The 12,583-nt window shown below is 47.3% G+C and overlaps 1 protein-coding gene across 1 annotated transcript in view; it reads left to right on the top strand.

Moving 5' to 3' along the window:
* The window catches only part of COL4A4 (collagen type IV alpha 4 chain), a 93,348-nt gene that overhangs the window by 62,568 nt on the left and 18,197 nt on the right, over nucleotides 1–12,583 (top strand). The window contains exons 27-37 of the mRNA XM_064152804.1: nucleotides 2,446–2,550; nucleotides 2,792–3,010; nucleotides 3,209–3,370; nucleotides 3,982–4,152; nucleotides 5,019–5,162; nucleotides 6,196–6,303; nucleotides 6,499–6,677; nucleotides 8,651–8,714; nucleotides 8,941–9,015; nucleotides 9,478–9,585; nucleotides 9,896–10,003. Coding sequence (XP_064008874.1) covers nucleotides 2,446–2,550; nucleotides 2,792–3,010; nucleotides 3,209–3,370; nucleotides 3,982–4,152; nucleotides 5,019–5,162; nucleotides 6,196–6,303; nucleotides 6,499–6,677; nucleotides 8,651–8,714; nucleotides 8,941–9,015; nucleotides 9,478–9,585; nucleotides 9,896–10,003 — 1,443 coding nt within the window. The remainder of the gene's footprint in view (nucleotides 1–2,445; nucleotides 2,551–2,791; nucleotides 3,011–3,208; nucleotides 3,371–3,981; nucleotides 4,153–5,018; nucleotides 5,163–6,195; nucleotides 6,304–6,498; nucleotides 6,678–8,650; nucleotides 8,715–8,940; nucleotides 9,016–9,477; nucleotides 9,586–9,895; nucleotides 10,004–12,583) is intronic.

Raw genomic sequence — 12,583 nt, 5'->3', positions numbered from 1 at the left:
GCCTCAGTTCCCTCTTAAGGCTGGTGTTCAACTCCCTTCATCATCTTTGTGGCTCTGCAATGGACTCTTTCAAGCAGTTCCCTGAGGCCCTTCTTGAACTGAGGGGCCCAGAACTCTTTAAGGGAAATGGAGCTTTAAGTTGATAATTAAAAGAAGAAGCTATCCTAAAAAGATAAACTGTGCTAGATTTCCATCAGTCTAAAACTGCAAATAGCCAGGAACAGAATCATCTGAAGGAATAAAGCAGTGCAGTTTGTACCATAAAATGGTGTGCAGGCTGCCTCCAGAGCAGGTAGCTTGAAACTCTGCCCTGCCTTGATTGGAATGCATGGGAGAGTCTGTAAAACAGACAGATGGGTGGAGCTGGCTGAGATCTAAGGTAGAGGAGAAGAAAAGGTATGAAGCAAAGATATAGAATCAGCCAGGGTTGGAAGGGAGCACAAGGATCATCTAGGTCCAACCCCCCTGCAGTGGCCAGGGACACCCTATCCTAGATCAAGCTGCCCAGAGCCCCACGCAGCCTGGCCTTAAACACCTCCAGGGATGGGGCCTCAACCACCTCCCTGGGCAACCCATTCCAGCCTCTCTTAGTGAACAACTTCCTCCTCACCTCCAGCCTGAACTTACCCATCTCCAGCTTCCCTCCATTCCCCCCAGTCCTGTCACTCCCTGATATACTGAAAAGTCCTTCCCCAGCTTTTTTGTAGGCCCCCTTCAGATACTGATATGCTGCAAGTCTGTAATTTCTACAACTGCATTGCTCATGGCAAGCTGCACTTGAGCCCTAAATTAATTACTATTCAAAGTAATTGCCATTACTTTAACTGGTTCAACTTAGTTTGAATTCAAAGCACTCACCTAGGAACTGGCAAAACATTGCTTGTGGTCACCTCCAAAACATTTGAGGTCCCCCAGGGAGTCCTGATCAGAAGAAGCAGATTCTGGATGTTCAAGCTGGTCAGTGTAGTCTTACACAGCACCCTGACATCAAAATTGTAGGTGGCAAGTAGAATTTATAGGGACATGAAAGAAGGATGAGCAGCATTTCAGAAGCAGCATCTAACACAGGAGAATCATAGAATCAACCAGGTTGGAAGAGACCTCCAAGCTCATCCAGGCCAACCTAGCACCCAGCCCTAGCCAGTCAACCAGACCATGGCACTAAGTGCCTCATCCAGGCTTTGCTTCAACACCTTCAGGGACGGTGACTCCACCACCTCCCTGGGCAGCCCATTCCAATGCCAATCACTCTCTCTGACAACAGCTTCCTCCTAACATCCAGCCTAGACCTCCCCTGGCACAGCTTGAGACTGTGTCCCCTTCTTCTGTTGCTGCTTGCCTGGGAGAAGAGACCAACCCCACCAGGCTACAGCCTCCCTTCAGGGAGTTGTAGACAGCAATGAGGTCTGCCCTGAGCCTCCTCTTCTGCAGGCTGCACACCCCCAGCTCCCTCAGCCTCTCCTCACAGGGCTGTGCTCCAAGCCCCTCACCAGCTTCCTTGCCCTTCTCTGGACACATTCCAGCACCTCAACATCTCTCTTGAATTGAGGGGCCCAGAACTGGACACAGCACTCAAGGTGTGGCCTGAGCAGTGCTGAGTACAGGGGCAGAATAACCTCCCTTGTCCTGCTGGCCACACTGTTCCTGATGCAGGCCAGGATGCCATTGGCTCTCCTGCCCACCTGGGCACACTGCTGCCTCATCTTCAAATACTCTCTACCAGTACCCTCAGGTCACTGTCTGCCTGGCTGCTCTCAGCCACTCTGTCCCCAGCCTGTAGCATTGCTTGGGGTTGTTGTGGCCAAAGTGCAGAACCCTGCACTTGGCCTTGTTCAATCTCATCCCATTGGCCTCTGCCCACCCACCCAGCCTGGCTAGGTCCCTCTGCAGGGCTCTCCTACCTTCCAACAGCTCCACAGCTGCTCCTAGCTTGGTGTCATCTGCAAACTTACTGATGCAGGACTCAATCCCATGCTCCAGATCATCAATAAAGATGTTGAACAGGACTGTGCCCAGCACTGATCCTTGGGGTACACCACTAGTGACAGCTGCCAGCTGGATGTGGCACCATTCACCACCCTCTCTGGGCTCTGCCCTCCAGCCAGTTCTTGAGCATACGAGAATTGGAGGTGACACATGGCAGTCACCCAATTCATATGGTGGATATCCTGTAACAATATTAAAGGAGAAAGATCATTTTATCTAATTTACTCTAACAATCTGCAGTCTGCTATCCATGGGTTTGGGAACAAGTCCACTTAGAAAAACAACAACCATGACTTGGTTATGACTTGGGTGGTGGCTTTTGCCCAAAATGTTAAAAGGAGATGAAATGCACTTGTCAAAGCACATGAATTTGCATGGGATAAAGACACAATTTGGCATCCTCCAACCACTCATTTTAAAGCTCTGACAGTTTTTTGTATGTTGCCTTTCTCTCTCCAGGATCAAAGGGTTTAAAGGGCCTCCCTGGTCGTCCTGGACTAAATGGGTTTGATGGGCAAAAAGGCCATCAAGGCAGGCCAGGAGCAGGAATCCCTGGGTCAGAAGGTGAATTGTGCTTTCCTTAATCCATGAGACCTGTTGCTTAAGCTCAAAATCATTCACTTTTACTGTCTGATGAGATGTAATATGGGATGCTGTTTTTCTTTGCAAAGTGATTATTTAATGCTGGTTAAATTTACATTATAGCATTCCACAGGTTTGGGGGGAAAAAAAAACACAGGGGAAAAAAATGCAAGAAACAACTTCCACATTGTGCCCTATTTGAATTCTAACATCCTCTCAACAGGCTTTCGAGGTGCAGGTGGTGATCCTGGTGATGAAGGTGAAAGAGGCTCTACAATTGATGGTAGACATGGTCGTCCAGGTCCACCTGGCATAGATGGTCAGAAAGGTGTTCCAGGTGATACCACATATGGTCCTCCAGGAATCCCAGGCAAGAGGGGACTGCCAGGACCCCCTGGTGCACAAGGAGCCAGAGGTGATCTAGGTGTTCCTGGGTTTCAAGGTATGAGCCAGCTTTTATGAAGCTTTTCCCTGTGTTTAAAGGAGAAAATCTGAGCAAAGTCAGATCAGTGTCCCTCTCAGAATCATAGAATCAGTCAGGGTTGGAAGGGACCACAGGGATCATCTAGTTCCAACCACCCTGCCATAAAGGATGCTGAGTAATGCAAGTAAAACATGTCCCATTGTTTGTTGTTTCCAGGACAACCTGGTACCCCAGGATTTCCAGGTCCCAAAGGCTTCAGAGGCCCAGAAGGTGATATAGGAGCACCAGGCTGTCCAGGATTCCCTGGTCCACCATGTGACACAGGCATACCAGGGCCACCAGGACTCAGAGGTGTCGTGGGCCTGCCAGGACCTCAAGGTACACAACATCCATAGAAGTGCCTCACAACTCTGAGCTTTGCACATCTTTTCTAGTGGATTTCATCACACGGTTTTGTGGCTGGCATCACAAATTTCCTGCTGGGGGGGTGTGCATGTCACTGCTGGGGGTGTACATTACCTGTTGCACATTTTCTTGAAGTCAAGGAGTGGAGAGTGTGCACCTCAGGTGCTTCCCATGCTGTTCTTTAACTGTCCAGACCAGCATGCTGACTGTCAAGTAGTAAACAGAAGAGTTCTCTTACTCTGTTGTCCTGAAACTGTCATTCCTGGGATACTTTCACCTTCTTTACTCTGAAATGGAAGTGTTATTTAGAGGGAGCTAGGAGACAACTACAAGAAGTATTTCACTTAGCAGGGACTTTTCACAGAGTGCTTCTACTGCTCTGTCTTGTACTGCAGCAATGCAACAAAACCAGCAACCCAGGTGAAAAATCCAGGGAGGGACACAACTCCAGCATGGGAGCAAAGTTTCCAAGTTCTTTTGCTATGTTTGATGATGCTCAAATTTATACCAAAATCTGTCAGTTTCTACAGCTGATGAAGCCTTTGCCTGCATTTGTATATGTAAATTAAACCTCTTTTTGGCAGGTTTACCAGGCTTTAAAGGTCAAAGAGGAGAGAGGGGCCTAGATGGGCCACCTGGAGTCAAAGGTCTCAAAGGCTTTCCTGGCTCCCAAGGTTCCCCAGGTCCTCCAGGCTCCCGAGGACTTACAGGACTCCCAGGCAATAGAGGTCCACTTGGTTTCCCAGGGCAAACAGGTATGTTAAACATCCTGCAAGCCACCTCATCTCTGAATTCTCTTGTAGAGGCAGCTGTTTCCACTGCTGTTAAAGCTCAGAACTACTTTGCACTTCCCTCCCTTTCCAGCTTCAAGAATAAACTGTGCAGCAGAGTAAAGGCAATAACAATGGAATCATGGACTGGTTGGAAGGGACCTTTAAAGGTCATCTAGTCCAATTACCCTGCAGTGAACCTGTGCTTAGAGCCTGTCCAACCTGACCCTGGAAAGTTTCCAGAGATGGGACACCTATCACCTCTTTGGGCACACCGAGTCAGAGTCTCACCACCCTCCATATGAAAGATTTCTTCCTTAGACCATCTGAACCTCCCCAGTTTTACTTTGAAACCATCAGTTGTCATCCTGTCCTGCTAAAAACTCTGTCCCAGTCTGAGAGGCCTCTTGAAGTACCAAAGGGCTACACTGAGGTCTCCCCAGAGCCTTCTTCAAGATGAACAAACTCAACTCACTCATCCTGTCCTGCTACAAAATCTGCCCCAATCTTTCTGAGAGGCCCCTTGAAGCACCAAAAGGCCACACTAAGGTCTCCCCAGAGCCTTCCTGAGGATAAACAAATTCAACTTACTCATCCTGTCCTGCTAAAAACTCTGTCCCAGTCTGAGAGGCCTCATGAAGTACCAAAAGGCTACACTAAGGTCTCCCCAGAGCCTTCTTCAGGGTGAACAAACTCAACTCACTCGTCCTGTCCTCATAGCAGAGGGGTTCCATCTTTTGAATCATTTTTGTGGACTGCTCTGAACTCTGCCTTTTGCTTTACACCCTTTAGAATATGACAATAACAGCATAACAGACAGAACATGTAAACAAAACATTTCTTATTACCAGGAAACAAAGGAATTCAAGGACCCCAAGGATTCCCAGGACTCCCAGGAACACAAGGCCAAATGGGAATCCCTGGTGTAAAAGGTGAAGAAGGAAAAATGGGTCCACCTGGGCCTAGTGGAGAATGTGGGGATATGGGATTAAAAGGTTTGTAAAAATCCCCTTCACTCTCTACTTCTGCAATTGCTGTGCTTAGCTTTGTTACTGCTGTCTTTAGGAACACATTTACTACTACCACTTGCTGTAATGTTCACTTCTGGTTTCAGAGATATTAAATGAAATTACCTCACTTAGAAATGCACAATGAAAAATAACTGAGGAAGAATTCACTGCATTCAGATCAATAGGTGCATCTACCACTGAGATCACTTAAACCTTGAATTCTGAATTGTACACATCTGAAACTTTAGATGTTGCAAGTTTTCTATCATGGTGTCTGTGTGTGCCTCAACCTATGTAAAATATAGGCAATAATCTCCCTAAATATGAATTGGGAGCTGGGGGTGTGCAGCCTGCAGAAGAGGAGGCTCAGGGCAGACCACATTGCTGTCTACAACTACCTGAAGGGAGGCTGTAGCCAAGTGAGGTTGGGCTCTTCTGTCAGGCAAGCAGCAACAGAACAAGGGGACACAGTCTCAAGTTGTGCCAGGGGAGGTCTAGGCTGGATGTTAGGAGGAAGTTGTTGGCAGAGAGAGTGATTGGCATTGGAATGGGCTGCCCAGGGAGGTGGTGGAGTCACCATCCCTGGAGGTGTTGAAGCAAAGCCTGGCTGAGGCACTTAGTGCCATGGTCTGTTTGACTGGACAGGGCTGGGTGCTAGGTTGGACTGGCTGAGCTTGGAGGTCTCTTCCAACCTGTTTGATTTTGTGATTCTATGAATATAGGAAAGAACAGCTATAGCTATCTCCAACCTGCAGACTCACAGACAATGCACTGTGGAGTGGACAACACAATTACCACCTTACATGTTCCAGACAAGCAGGGAGTAATTCTGGTTTAACACCACCTGGGTTACTACTGAACTAACTGAAAACCAAGGGAAGGACAACAGATTTCTGTGCAGTGATCCTGCTGAAACAACCATTAGTATTTGAAGACTTTCTCTGTCAGGGAAGTCATTAACTTTCAGGACATGTCACTCAATGAGGGTTTACTCACCTTCCATGTGCTTGGTTTGAAGGTGAAAGAGGGTCTCCAGGAGACACTGGCTATGTGAACATTCGCCTTGAGAAAGGACAGAAGGGGGAACCAGGGCTGCCTGGTGAGAATGGATTTAGAGGTGAAAGAGGTAAGAGCATAAAGTCCTGAACATACACACATTCATCTGACAGACTTCTCACAGCTGCAGTAACTTCCAGCCAGATTGTTCAACTAGCAGGGTTGTTTCTTTGGACAAGTGCTAAGTATGAGAGCAAAGTTGTGTTCTGAGCATCAAATAATGGCTTGACTATCAACCATTCTCTTGTTCTGCCATTACCTTCAGGTGAAAAAGGCAGCACTGGTTTCAGAGGCACCCCAGGGTTTCCAGGGAAGAATGGTGTCCCAGGAGTGCCAGGTGACCACGGTGACACTGGAGTGATGGGGTTTCCTGGAGTCCAGGGTTTCCCAGGACCAAAAGGCTATAGAGGAATTACAGGCTTTCAAGGACAACCAGGTGACCAGGTAAACAAAGTGGCTGAGTTTAGCAGTTATCTCCTGCCTCCAAGGAGTATGAAGAAGGAAACTTTTATTGTACTTATCCACTAGATGTTCCTCTTGACAAGACTATCAGTGCAATAAGAAAGGTAAAGTCCTTAATGTAATTCTTCAAAGCTTTGAAGACATTTTCAGCAGGAACTGCAGTAGGAGTCCACAGACAGCTTCTCTCCCCTCTCTGAGATGTGGCTGTGATGGTCAGGTTGTCACGTGGTAGAAGTTCAGGCTACACTGCACTAAGTATGGGGCAGGGGGCAAAAAATGGAGGCACAATCAGCCTGGGTGGAAGAGACCTCCAAGATCATCCAGTCCAACCCAGCAGCCAGCCCTAACCAATCAACCAGACCATGGCACTAAGTGCCTCATCCAGGCTTTGCTTGAACACCTCCAGGGACGGTGCCTCCACCACCTCCCTGGGCAGCCCATTCCAATGCCAATCACTCTCTCTGACAACAACTTCCTCCTAACATCCCGCCCAGATCTGTCCCAGCACAACTTGAGACTGTGTCCCCTTGTTCTGTTGCTGGTTGCCTGGGAGGAGACCAACCCTACCTGGCTACAGCCTCCCTTCAGGGAGTTGTGGACAGCAATGAGGTCTGCCCTGAGCCTCCTCTTCTGCAGGCTGCACACCCCCAGCTCCCTCAGCCTCTCCTCACAGGGCTGTGCTCCAGGCCCCTCACCAGCTTCATTGCCTTTCTCTGGACACATTCCAGTACCTCAACATATCTCTTGAATTGAGGAGCCCAGAACTGGATGTGAGGAGGAAGTTGTTCAGCATGAGAGTGGGGAGAGCCTGAAATGGGTTGCCCAGGGAGGTTGTTGAGGCCCCATCCCTTGGAGGTGTTTAAGGCCAGGGTGGATGAGGCTGTGGGCAGCCTGATCTAGGGTAGGGTGTCCCTGCCCATGGCAGGGGGGTTGGAACTAGATGATCCTTGTGGTCCCTTCCAACACTGACTGATTCTATGAATCTATGGGCACATAGATTCAAGGTGTGGCCTGACCAGAGCTGAGTACAAAGAAAGAATAACCTCCCTTGTCCTACTGGCCACACTGCTCCTGATACAATCAAGTCTCCAACATCTCTCCTAGGAACAGATTGACAAATCACTGCCGAGATCATAACACAGCAGCAGTACACAAAGGAAATCAACACATAGCTGTCTCTTCATGCCTGCTGTGTGGAGCAGCCCAGCCAAGGGACTAAACAAAACAAGTCTTCTGTGCCCATATCAACAGCTTGCACCAAACAGAGCCTGGGCAAGCAACTTTGCTCAAAAACAAATACACCCCCCCCCCCATATATCAAATATATATAAAAAATATCATAGGAGGATGTAGGGTGGAATTCTCAGGGGCTTGTGTGCTAAGTAGCCAGTGAAATTACATGAAACACACATAGAGTTGTGGGGTTTTTTTGGTCAAGGGTCATATCTCTGCTTGCCTTGTCTTTTATGTCATGGCTTAGAGGAGGTGATCTATGTATTGCTGATTATAGGCCATTGTGCAAAAGGACAGATGAAGAAACCTTTAAGTTTGGACTGTTTCATCACAACATATTTCTGGGTAATGTTTACAGTGAATGTTGGGTAACATACAACAATATTTGGTACATTTTTTAATAGTAACTTTTAAATCAAATTATTCAAGCCATCTGTGGGGAATTGAAGCTGTTTGAGCCAAGAGTCAGCACAAACTATAAAAGGAGAGATTCAGAAAGATTAGCAAGTCTAATCTCAGTTTCTTGGAAGTGTCAGTGGTCACTGTTAGATGTGTAACAAAGACAGCAGGCTTTGCTTTCCTGATGAGGTTAAGTATGGTGTTGCTACTCAGACTGATTTCTGCTCCATGTCCCAGTGTAAGGGAGCCAAATGCTCATAGAGATCATTCCTGCAACACATGCCCCATCTCAAACGCTTTCATTTTGCTTTTAAAAACATCAGGGTGACGTTGGCTTGCCTGGAATCCCTGGAAACCCAGGACTGACCGGCCCAAAAGGGTCTAAAGGTAAGGAATCTTGCCCGGAGTCATGCTAAAACAAAGTCGGTACTTGAGGACAAGCTGAGCTGTCAGATAATTTGCATGTGCCAAAGCATTTTTCATGCTGTGTCATCTCAGTCCCTTTCATAGCTGTTAATATCTGTGAGTAAATGATCTGATCTTACAAAATAGCTTTGGTTTGGGGGATGAAAAGGAATACTTGTGTGAAATCAAAGTCACTGTACCTCAACAGGCAGGAGAGGTGACCCAACTCCTCTGCTTGGTGCATATGGTTGCAAAGGACCTCCCGGAGATCCAGGACTACCAGGTACCTCTGACTGAAGAAAACACTAGACTTGAGACCTTATTTTCTCCAAGTGTTATTACCAGAGAAGAAGCTCTGCTTCCTCTGCATATGGAGTGCTATTTTCTGTATTTATCAACCCAGGGAACTAGGGAGGCATCACCATGTGCAGTATGAACATAGGAGGCAGAGGTTACTGTGGTCACGTACAGCACTGCTGAACATCCTAATACTGACTAAGATAAAGCCTGGCTTGGCCATACCTTCCTAGCCATTTCTGCTCTTTCAGCTACCACCAGAGAGATCATTCACTGCTCCTAAATAGATTCAGGGAGCTGAAGTATCTGAATAGAACTATTTTTCTAGTCAAAAAAGCCCTTACTGAGCTTTTATCTTGTTAAGCTTATCATGAGCTGTAGAACAGACATGAAACTTGAAACAACTTGAAACAAACAAAGATTAGATTCTTATTTTTCTTCCTTTAAGGACTCTGTGGATTCCCAGGAGAAAAAGGCTCACCAGGTATCCAAGGACAACCCGGAATACCAGGACCCAAGGGCGACCCTGGATACCCAGGAGTACCTGGACTCCCAGGTAATGCCAAAGGTTAATAAAGTAACAGCTCGGGTATGGAACAGGGAAATGCAGCTGAAGAGGAGGCTAGAGAAATCAGAGAGCACCTGAAGGTGTGTATTGAAAGCCATTTCAGCACTTACAGACAGCAGCCATAGTCTGCCCAGGCTCTCGGTGAGCCGGGTCCATCAGTTCGTCACACATCCCCAGCACTTTCAGGTACCTCTGGTCAACACAGTGTGCTGCCTAGCATGAGAAAAGCCAAACAAGCATCAGCAGTTCAATGGATTTGCATATTCACAAGTTACTGGGCTTTTTTCCCTCCATTCAGGAGCTACAGGCCCTCAAGGATTGCCAGGAGAACCTGGAGAAAAGGGGAGGCATGGAATTTTGGGAGCTCCAGGATTGCAAGGATTAGCCGGACCCCAGGGCAGAAAAGGTAAACAGTAACAGTGCAGCTCTACTGGTAACAGAGCAGTGCCAGACATAAATACCTTTTGGTGGTGAAAATGGAAAGGCCTAACTGTGAGCAGGCTGAAGATGAGCCAGCAGTGTGCCCAGGTGGCTGAGAGCCAATGGCATCCTGGCCTGTATCAGTAACAGTGTGGCCAGTAGGACAAGGGAGGTTATTCTGCCCCTGTACTCAGCACTGGTCAGGCCACACCTTGAGTACTGTGTCCAGTTCTGGGCCCCTCAATTCAAGGGAGATGTTGAAGTGCTCTTCACAGAGCGATTTCCCATTGGAATGGGCTGCCCAGGGAGGTGGTGGAGGCACCATCCCTGGAGGTGTTCAAGAAAAGCCTGGATAAGGCACTTAGCGCCATCATCTGGTTGACTGAATAGTGCTGGGTGCTAGGTTGGACTGGATGATCTTAGAGGTCTCTTCCAACCTGGTTGATTCTATGATTCTATGATCATTGTGATACTGTGAGCATCATTGTGATACTGTGTTCTCTTAAACCAAAGTCACTTCACATCATCTCTGAAAAGTCATTTAAATGTTACCTCAGAGAACTGGGCCACAGTGTAAAATGAGCAAGGGAGAAGGTAGAAACAGATTCTGGCTCAGCTGATGAAACCAACAGAAGCTGAGGAAGGAAAGAAGAGTCTGCAGTATTTCCAATGTTTTTCAGTTGTGCTGTGTTCTGCCTTTTCACCATGGAGTGCCACTGTTACTCTACAAAACCAGCAGACTGCTGTCATGCCTCACTCCTCTGCCTTAACAAATTGCAACAAGATATCTTGGGCTGTGTTTTGTTGTTTTCTCCTAAATCTAAGTTTTGATGGATTTAGAATCATAGGATGGTTTACATTGGAAGGGACCTCAGAGATCATCTAGTTTCAACCCCTTGCCATAGTCAGGGACAGCTCCCACTGGAACAGGTCACTCAAGGCCTCATCCAGCCTTGAACACCTCCAGGGAGGGAGCATTAACATAGAAACGTTTCTACCAAATACTAATTAGCACTTAGAATCAGCCAGGTTGGAAGAGACCTCCAGGATCAGCCAGTCCAACCTAGCACCCAGCCCTATCCAGGCATCCAGACCGTGGCACCAAATGCCCATCCAGTCTTTTCTTGAACACCTCCAGGGATGGTGACTCCAGCACCTCCCACACTGACTGTTTTGACACCACCTCCCACACTGACTGTTCTGTTTAGATTGAACAGCAGTTCATACACACAGCTGTTTTTTCTGGGAGAACACTACTAACTTTTACCATACTCAGAATGATATATTGAAATGATAAGTTAAATTGATACTTAAGAAAGGTGCACTTTGAATCCTCTTTCATAGTGTGCTTGGTCACCAGCTCCTGGACAGGAAGAACAGACTTAGCACTCCATATACAGCAATCACAGTGAAGTAACACCTAGGGCTGTAATAAATGGTTAGAAAGGATTCGCTCTTCCAAACTCAGCCTAAGGAAAGACTGAAGAGGTTTATGATAAACTACAAAGGAATGGAAACTGGGAAGCCATGTATGATTGCTTGCCCTTGTGATGGTTTGGGAGTTACCCCCCACACACACACAGTGAAATCACCCAGACTAGACTCAGCTGGCTGGAAGTTAAGGAATGAAGCTATATTTACAGCTTAGCACAATTTACAAGGCCTGGAACACAAGCCCTGTGAGGAGAGGCTGAGGAAGCTGGGGTTGTTTAGCCTGGAGAAGAGGAGGCTTAGGGGTGACTTCACTGCTGTCTACAACTCCCTGAAGGGAGGCTGTAGCCAGGTGGGGTTGGTCTCTTCTGCCAGGCAAGCAGCAACAGAAGAAGGGGACACAGTCTCAAGTTGTGCCGGGGGAGGTCTAGGCTGGATGTTAGGAGGAAGTTGTTGGCAGAAAGAGTGATTGGCATTGGAATGGGCTGCCCAGGGAGGTGGTGGAGTCACCATCCCCTAAGGTGTTGAAGCAAAGCCTGGATGGAGCACTTAGTGCCATGGTCTGTTGGATTGCATAGGGCTAGACTGGATGATCTTGGTTGGATTGGTTGGACTGGATGGATAGCTTGGAGTGGATGATCTTGGAGGTCGCTTCCAACCTGGTTGATTATATGATTTAAACATACAGTTATATACAAGTTAAGACTAATACAAAAATCCCTCCCAAAAATCAGATTGCCAGGAAGCTCCCAACCCAAGCCCCCTCCCCACTCTTTCCCTCCCTTCAGAACTAAGCAGATCAACCCCTGTATACCTCACATGATAAATCTGGAGATATCTGAGGTGAGATGCCAAAAAAGATGACAAGAAGCTTAGAACAAAAAAGGTTAGGTTGGATTAGAGTTAAGGCAGAGGCAACCACAGAGAGCAGACCACCAGAAAGAAGGAGCAGAACTGAGAGGTGAGAAGTGTGTGAGAAGTGAGTCTGTATTTTGCCTAGTTGCATTTCTCAGCAGAAGAATGAGGGATATAGGGTACTGTTGGGGTCTTTTTCCTTTCTTCTCACAGCTAAGGATGTAACTTCTCTCAGTGAAACATTCCTATTAGCCTCAAACCAGCACAGCAGTAAATAAGC

The sequence above is a fragment of the Pogoniulus pusillus genome, chromosome 13 (genome assembly GCF_015220805.1).
Source record: "Pogoniulus pusillus isolate bPogPus1 chromosome 13, bPogPus1.pri, whole genome shotgun sequence".
Classification (NCBI taxonomy): Eukaryota; Metazoa; Chordata; class Aves; order Piciformes; family Lybiidae; genus Pogoniulus; species Pogoniulus pusillus.
This window is presented reverse-complemented; position numbering and strand designations above follow the sequence as displayed.